General features: G+C 39.9%; 1 protein-coding gene across 1 annotated transcript in view; it reads left to right on the top strand.

Moving 5' to 3' along the window:
• The window catches only part of LOC135214943 (uncharacterized PE-PGRS family protein PE_PGRS46-like), a 16,533-nt gene extending 9,722 nt beyond the window's left edge, over positions 1–6,811 (top strand). The window contains exons 2-7 of the mRNA XM_064249439.1: positions 838–973; positions 1,820–1,971; positions 2,579–3,184; positions 3,928–4,241; positions 5,937–6,101; positions 6,480–6,811. Coding sequence (XP_064105509.1) covers positions 850–973; positions 1,820–1,971; positions 2,579–3,184; positions 3,928–4,241; positions 5,937–6,099 — 1,359 coding nt within the window. The 5' untranslated portion in view covers positions 838–849 and the 3' untranslated portion in view covers positions 6,100–6,101; positions 6,480–6,811. The remainder of the gene's footprint in view (positions 1–837; positions 974–1,819; positions 1,972–2,578; positions 3,185–3,927; positions 4,242–5,936; positions 6,102–6,479) is intronic.
• Positions 6,812–9,284: the final 2,473 nt, after the last annotated feature.

Below are 9,284 nucleotides of genomic sequence, written 5' to 3'. Positions count from 1 at the left end.
ATTTCAAGGCACAATGATAAGAAGAAGAAGAAGAAGAAACAAGATACCAAAAGCGAAACGAACGACCCCAAAGTGTTCGTTTCCTGAAAATACAATTTCATAATCAGCATTCACTTGTCTTTGAGAGTTTCTGAAAAGCGGGTTCCTGAGGGGATATTTGTTCCATTTTAAAAACGCTACCACTGACCATCAGAAAGCTGTTATTATATTGATATCAACGTGACAAGTGATGAGTGGCAGATGCCAGGATACAAGAACAATGCAAGATTCCTGAGTTTTACTGATTTCTCTGGGTTCGTGTACCCTTTCATTAGGGTACACTCAAGAAAGCTTTCCCCGTCATTTGATCGTGTATGTCATCGGTTTCTTATTTAGTACCTAATTACCGACTAAAGCTACTTTCTTTCATTTCAATCCCGCCATTCTTAGGATCTATCACCTACTCTAAAGTACATTATGAACTTTATGCAAAGCTGGTATAATGTGGGGCTCAGTGAAAACTGACATTTTTTTTTAGCTTTATTCCAAGTCAGCAAACAATCTGTCAGTCAATGATTTCTTGCAATGTAAATTTTTTGTCAGTTATGAGTTTCGTCTATAGAGAGTAATAATGATATCATCCCTCAAATCCCAATAAGTAGATTTTTCCAAAATTCCATCATTTTTTTCCTGAATGGTCATTGTACTTTAAAATGTGACACAGAATTTTATCACGGATTAACTCGTCTTTAAAAGATATGGCTGAATATCTCATGAAAAGCACCCTTCAGTATACCACAGAGATCTTGAAGTCTCACGATGCGCAATGAGTTAATCATCTCTTCATCTGTTTCTTAGGTGAGGTGGAGGATGCGGCTTCATATAGCGATCGCCTTGACGGCGCTCTCCCTCGCCGGAGTTTCGTCCGAATATGCCGAAGGGAGACTGATCTCGGGCTGGCTCAGCGGGGAATCCTATCCAGATATACAGCCAGGTGAGAGAGAGAGAGAGAGAGAGAGAGAGAGAGAGAGAGAGAGAGAGAGAGAGAGGTAGGGGAAAGTGTTCTGCGACCTACGTGCTCGTTTTGTTTGTTCGTGCGCAATTTTATGGTATTCATCTCAAACTTAAATGTGACTTCATTTATCTGTCTTTCATGACCTGGAGATGTTATACGAGTGAATTTGTTTCAGTTTACCTTACAAGTCTAGCTTTCCTTCTCTTTACGAAACCGTCTCTCCCTTGTTTAACTGTCATGTCAGACCTAAATATGTCAGACCAAATACCCATTACGGAACTGTCTCTCCCTTGTTTAACTGTCATGTCAGTCCTAAATATGTCAGACCAAATACCCATTACGGAACTGTCTCTCCCTTGTTTAACTGTCATGTCAGACTTAATTATGTCAAACCAAATACCCATTACGGAACTGTCTCTCCCTTGTTTAACTGTCATGTCAGGCTTAAATATGTCCAGACCAAATACCCACCATTACTGAACTGTCTCTCCCTTGTTTAACTGTCATGTCAGACTTAATTATGTCAAACCAAATACCCATTACGGAACTGTCTCTCCCTTGTTTAACTGTCATGTCAGGCTTAAATATGTCAGACCAAATACCCATTACGGAACTGTCTCTCCCTTGTTTAACTGTCATGTCAGGCTTAAATATGTCAGACCAAATACCCATTACGGAACTGTCTCTCCCTTGTTTAACTGTCATGTCAGACTTAAATATGTCAAACCAAACACCCATGACAGCAATGACACGACAGATGTTCGTGAAACTCATTAAGGCTTGACCCCCTCCCCCCATGACTGACGCATTGCTTCGACCTGACAGGACACGCCCCTGCTCGCTCATCCGTCGAACCCGTCGAGAAGGAAGTGCTGCAGGAGGAAGGACGCAGAAGGACTGACAAGAAAACCAAAGTTGAGGTTTCTGTCCATCCCTCGCACGAGCAGAGCGGCATCGGCAGTGATCTTGGACAGATAGTAAGTACTTTGAGAGGTGACGAAGGTTTTGGACATTCTAAATTTCCAGACGTGACCCGAGGTCAGTTTGGGTTTTAGACATTTAAGTGCTTGAGAAAGGCCTCCAGCGCAATTGGAGGTTTAACTTGTCAGACGCTTTTTAGAGATCAGGGGGTCAGATAGATATGGATATGACAAATAATACAATGACGTGAAAGGAGTTTGTAATGTTACCTTCCCTCTGCACACCTGGGTTACGAAGTGAATGTTGTAATGGTTTGGACCGTTGTAACCTTGTATTTAGTTCATTACTTAATGTAAATTTTTGTTGTTGTTGAAAACGCCTAATTGAAAATTTAATGAAGTCCAAATTCATGAATATGAAAACATTATTATATTCACGCTCCTGACATGAGATGTTTTCTAGCTTAAAATTGTCTCTGGCGATTCTCTTGCTTTTGGAAGCTTCAGTTTCATGTTACTTCATTTTCAATTGATGACGTATTCTTCTTCTTCTTCTTCTTCGTCTTCTCTTGTCGTTATGAATCTTAGACCCAAAAATAATGTTTCTCACAATCATTGAATACCATACTAGGAAAAAGTCTTCACAAAACCCGTTCCATTACAGACGCCCATCGTATCACTACCCGTACCAGCTCCTCTCCCTCTACCCGCCCCATTGCCGCCCATTGGCGGGGGTGGCCTCAAGCCCACAGGAGGCTCTATTGGCGGCGGTGGACTGGGTGGGCTTGGGCTGGGGCTTAAGCCCGGCGGTGGCGGCATCCTAGGTCACGGCGGCGCTGAAGGAGGCGGAAGTCAGCCAGGATGGGGCTGGGGATGGATATCAGACATCATGAAGGGACCATCATGGGGATCCGGCTGGTCGGGACTCTTTCCAGGACAGGGAATTAGCGGAGGTCCTGGAACCGGAATTGGTAATAAACCTAGTGGTGGCTCATATTTTGGCAACAAGGGCAGACCCAGTGGCACTGGACACCACGAAGACAACGACGGTATCGTCTCCGTGTCTTACGGCAAACCACCTCCCGAACATTACGACACACACGGCCCGGGCATCTTCAACCCTTTCGCAGGCTGGCTGTACCCAGACCCCGGCTACGGCAATCCGAAGGGAGGAGTACCAAGTCAGACCTTAGACTCTCCTACCACCTCGGAGGTCTTGGTCGTCAGGTATCCCGAGTTCATCAAGACCATCGGGAAAGGAATCAGCCAGGTAAGGACACCTATAAAGCAACACTTAACAAAACCATTCCCCTGTTTCTTTTGTTGTTAACAGCATGCGACCATCCATGGGCCTATGAGATATATCCTGTGAATAGATACTTGTTAGAATAAGGAAATCACAACAGTAGTAGACTATACCTATTTAGCTTTTCCATTTCACATATATTTTAAAGGTTATCGACTATAGAGAATTCAGTTATTTCTAACTCTTGCATAGAATTAACTGTAGTTCTAGCTAACGGTTCCCGGTAAGTCTCTCATTTCAAGCGTAATCAGTTAAGAAAAGAAAATTCCAAGTAAAGGACTTTGCATTCTGCACTTCAGCCATGGGCGGCCGCCGCGTATTTTCCAAAGGGTTGGGGGTTGGGCGGGAAGGATTGTTGGCTATTATTCCTCCAAGGTTGGGCCAAATCTTAATACAGGCTTGGATAGTTTCCGGTATCAAGCAGGCAAACACTTTTGACCCTTTGAACTAGCAGGTTAATTCCAAAAATAGTATCAGCGCCTGTATTTCTTTAATGAATACAGCAATTATATATATATATATATATATATATAATATATATATATATATATATATGTATATATATATATCTATATATATATATATATATATCATGATATATATATATACACGTCCCTTTTTCCAGGATTTCAGGGGAGGGCAGGGCGGGGGCGCAAGCGCCCACGTCTTCAGCCTATTTGAACTAGACTCACTCCTCTTCTTTCCAGATGACGAACGCCGTGAAGAACCTCGGGGAGGGCTTCTCTGAGTCCATAACGAAAGGAATCCACGACGCCAGCGCCGGCATCGGCAGCGGCGTCTACTCGATCATCCCGCTGGAGGAGGTAGGCAACGAGTACCAGGACAAAGGGAACCAAAACTACCCTAACAAGGGTGGCTTCGGCGGTCCCTTGGGCGGACTTGGACTTGGAGGCGGATTTGGAGGCAAACCTGGTTTGGGCGGTGCGGGTGGCAAGCCTGGTTTAGGTCACGGTGGAAGCAGCGGACCAGTGTCCACTGTCTACTTCGATAAGCACCCCAGGTAAGAAGGCGTGAGCAGCATACTGAAGTTTTCGTGCTTGTTATTATAGTGATTTGCCAATTATTTTTTTATCCAAGCACACACACTCAAACACACACACATGAATATATATATTATATATATATATATTATATATATATATAGATATATATATATATATGTATATATCATATATATATACATATATATACCATATATGGATCACCTGAAGATTAGCGACCCCTAATACCTCTCCTGAAGAAAATCGACCCCAATATTTTCCACCTGAAGATAAACTACCCCTGCATGTTGGTGTCTCCAATCTTCAAGTGACCCACTTTAGCTCATAATATTATAGAAAAAAGAAGAAAAAATTATAGATATATATTCATTAAAAACTACTTTATTAAACATTTGTTAAAAACACAAATTTAGACAAACAATCAATAGTTAATTAAAAGCGTATTGTCTTGCAATTTCAGTACAAAAATAATCAAACCTACTGTAACCCCTGTGGCTAGCGCACGCAGCGCAACATTACCTCTTGCCAGAACATACAGAGCTTGCCAAGAATCTTTAAATATGGGGATAAGGTGCAAAGCGCCGTTCCGCCACTGCCTTACTGTAACCCCTGTTAATTCCTCACCTTAAGAAAAGCGACCCCAATATTTTCCAACTGAAGAAAAGCGACCCCAGCGTGTGTTGCGTTTTAAATAAACAAGATTAATATTATATACATATATATACGTATATCTATATATAATATATATATAATATATATAATATATATATATATTATATATATATAATAAATATAAATCACCATAACGGGTGACTGGAATATTTTGAATGTAATAAAAGTCCACACTTATGTAAAATGTGTATTAAAAATACATAAAAGACGGGAGCTTTCGTCTATTTGATCAGTAGACCTCATCAGCCGTACTGATTTTCCTTTTCAAAAAGTATACAAAAAAAGTTACGGAGGACAGGCAGGACTCTGGAACCGTCTCCAAGGGAGATAAGAACCAAAACAAACTATCTCAATCATCTTATTCCCTCGTTCAAATGCTCATATATATATATATATATATATATATATATATATATATATATATATATATATATATATATATATATATATATATATATCTATGTATCTGATTAATGATGAGCAGAGAGAGAGAGAGAGAGAGCCGGAGAGAGAGAGAGAGAGAGAGAGAGAGAGAGAGAGAGTTATATTTTGAATTACATTGCTTTATGACTAAGTGAAAGTAGTTCTAATACAATAAACCACATCAGATTAATTTTATGGGTGTACAAAACTGATAATTATAGGATTTACAGTGGGGGTTGTGGGTTGAGTTTAATGACGTCATCAAAAGAAAAGGTGGTGCCACCTGAAGAAAAGGTGAGCAGCACCGGTAAAAACGAAAATTTCATTTGTTTTGTCTGTGCTTGCATGTCTGTCACGGGGTAGAGGTTTGATTTTGAGTTAGAACCTTTCTGGGGGTGATGACATAAGGACCACATGCAAAATATTGTCTGGGTCTGTCAAGCGAGAAACACACGGGGTGTCCATAAAGTCTCAGTACCATTCTGAGCAAAGAATATACTTGTTATGGTACTGGGGCTTTATAGACACCTTTTTATTTGCACAATCCCCTTCATCTTTGACTCATCTCGACCATATTCCTTCCTCTCTCCCGGAAACAGCGTCCCAGCAGGCGGCTTCGGTTCATGGTTCCCCAAACCTAGCTCCTGGTTCAGCTCCGCTTACATAGATCCCGACACAACGTCCACCGTTTACGTCGACAAAGGCTCCTCGGGTCTTGGCAACAAAGGCTCCTCAGGTCTTAGCCACAAAGGCCACCATTAATGGTAATTTGCATATGTTTCTTCCTTCGATTAAAAGATTTTGTATTCCTGCTTTTGAACTTGTCAAGATATTGGATGTATTTGACGTCGATATTGCTTCCATCAGCGGAGATATTTTGCATTTGATATCCGAGTTGCTTTCATGAATCAAATCATTTTGCTTTTCACGTGCAAATTCCTTCCGTTAATTCTGACATTTTGCATATCACGTTAAAACATCTTCCGGAGCCACTTTTGGTTTTGTTAATAATCCATTTTTTTAAGCATTGACTTGTTATCGTAATCTCGTTGCAAATCAGGAATTCACGACTTGGTAGCGAAGGAATTTTGATTCCAAAATATTTTTTATGATAATCTGACGAACCTCCCTTGGAATCTCAGGTCACGAAGAAGAAGCTGCGGAAGAGATTAGTTAAGGACTTGAAGTTCCGGCGAAGAGAAGTGCAAAAGAAGTTAAGTACGGCTGTGAAGATTTGCAGATGGTATACGTTGTCCAACTTCAGGCAAAACTTCACGGAAAACGAGAGACCGAGAGAGGAAGAACGCTCAAAATGAATACAATCTCCCCTTCGGCTGGTCCGAAGAGGCTTAAACAAGAATTACTTTTAGCATTTGACTGGGTCTACAGATTCTGGTAATCGGGCCAGTTAACTTAGCAGTAATTAAAAATAGTCACTTATTGCTAGCTCAATTATGGCTCTCTTTTATTTCTTATAAATTATATATATAATATATATAATATATATATATATATATATATATATAATATATATATATATATATAATATATATATATCTATATATATATATATATATATATATATATATATAGACTATATATATATTCTATATATATATATATATAGTATATATATATGTCTCCATTGAATCAATTTCAACTCCTCATTTCTGATAATTATTTTCACAGATTGCATTTTTTCACATTCAGGTACTGCCTATTTATTCTTCATTTATATATATTGTAATATAACTTATTCCCTTTTTTTTGTAAGAGTCCTTTTTTTTAGGATTTTAATGTTATTATTCCAGAAAGGTTTACAACGAGTGATGATGAAACAGTAGTATTTATGTTTTCATAGTGGACATGTTCGTTGTTTTTACTGAATAAAAAGAAGAAAAGACACAAGTCGTTTCATTGATCCATTCCAGAAACGCCTGGAAAAAGGCACACTGGAAACGGGGACCCGAATGGGGGATTAGGCTGAGTAGAAGAGAAAGAAGAAGAAGAAGAAGATGAGAAGTGTCCCATTCCTCTTATTTACCGGATCATGAACTATGTGGTTTTACATACATTACCCCTACCACACCACTCTCTCTCTCTCTCTCTTTCTCTGCCTCCTTGGTTTGAGGTCACATTACGTGCGGTCTGTGTTTAGTACTATTATCTATTATCTAAACATTCATCTCTCTAGATGAAGAGACCACCTACCCAGTCAGCTATTCAGTATCCGTAGTTTAAATCAAGTACCCCTACTTTATTACCTTCATATTATTGACAAGAGATAGAATCTTACTCAACTGCTGCGTGAATTTATGAAGTAATTAAAGGAATGGAGTAGCCTACAGCGTCAGTGACGATAAGAATATTTCAAATGCCAATGTACTTCGAAATGTTCCTATCATCACTGACACTCGATGGAAAGAAGGTAAACAGAACCATAGAATGAGTAACCTAATATCTATGATACTCACTTTATACTTCGGAATACCCAGTGGTCCTTGGGAACACAGACCTTACCGAATAAACGGATAGAAAACTTCCTTCTAATTTCATAAGCCAGTTGGTGACTTCACAGTTGGGGACAGACCCGTCCACATTGCGAACAGCAGTGCTAGTTCTAGCATTTTGGGAACATCAGCACTAGTACTAGCACTTTGAGACCATCAGCACTAGTACTAGCAGTTTGGGACCATCAGCACTAGTACTAGCAGTTTGGGAATGAGCGTGCCATGCGAGCAAAGTGGCCGCTGAGCTGAATGAGTCGTGTCCACTCATCACAGGCTTGCTTGAGCCAACACCGCTGCCATTGGTCTATAGACTGACAAGTACTATAGCACCACCGCACATCCGCCGTCACTGCCAATCAAGAACCCAGAAATACCTCTACCACCACCAAGAAGTGATGAGACGCCTCCAGTCGAGAAAAAGCTTCGTGACAGTTGAAAGCCTGCCACCTAAGGATGCCACGAGTACAAGGTGGATCAATGGAAGTCATACGACCAACTTCCAGAAGCTATCGCAGTCCATGAACCCTGCGAGTCATTGCCCTTGGGTACTAACTTACCAAGGAAGGAGGACTGGAGGACACTGAACACGTCTCAAAGTGGCGTTGGGAGGACGAGGGATAACTTCAGCAAGCGGGTCCAACAGGTACCGAAGAAGAGCTTCACAATGCTAATGAAGCTGCCCAAAGATGGCTTATGTGCTGGCGCGACGAGATTTGAATAAATGAATGAATGATCTCGAGTCAACATCAGATACCATTTATATTAAAACGGGTGACCTTTAGTACTGAACGGAACTATTTCAGTGGCAACTTCATGGCTGAAAACTTCAGCATATTCTTATAACAATTGAGCATACTTAGCGATAACACTAAAAAAAAAAAAAAAAAAAAAAAAAATCATAGTGAAGAAAATAAGGTTTTCATCATTTTCGCAGAAGTTACAGGTGCTCATTACCAACCCATTTACAAGGCCCTAAAATAAAAATTAATTACGCTGAAGCCTATTTATAGCCTAGCTATTTATGTAGTTATGTAACAGAATAATCAACATGTCTAAAACATGATGGCTACTTACAATTACGTTAATTGAAAGTCCCCTGCTCATTTCCAGTAAACCACGGACATGAAAACACAAGATGTTTAAGATTAAGCTAGCACATTAAAATCAGTTGCGTCAATCAGTTGTGTTATACATTTTAATTAAACTGTGTAAAGAAGCTGATTTTACGGTGCTAACTTAAAGAAAATCTAGTGTTTCGTGTTGAGTTAATGTAGAATACAAGGGCAGATGTCTTCGAAAAATAAAAAATTTGTATGTCTATTCCAGCGCTGGCTTTGGGGGTATTTGATTTGCACAAAAATGCTATCAGCAAACTTGGAAATTAAGGGATTTTTTTCTCAATTTTTTTCTAGGAAGCTGACCTATTCACCACCTTTG

This window comes from Macrobrachium nipponense, chromosome 46, assembly GCF_015104395.2.
Source record: "Macrobrachium nipponense isolate FS-2020 chromosome 46, ASM1510439v2, whole genome shotgun sequence".
In the NCBI taxonomy this organism is placed as follows: Eukaryota; Metazoa; Arthropoda; class Malacostraca; order Decapoda; family Palaemonidae; genus Macrobrachium; species Macrobrachium nipponense.
The sequence above is the reverse complement of the archived record's forward strand: the minus strand, read 5'-3'. Positions and strand labels throughout refer to the sequence as shown.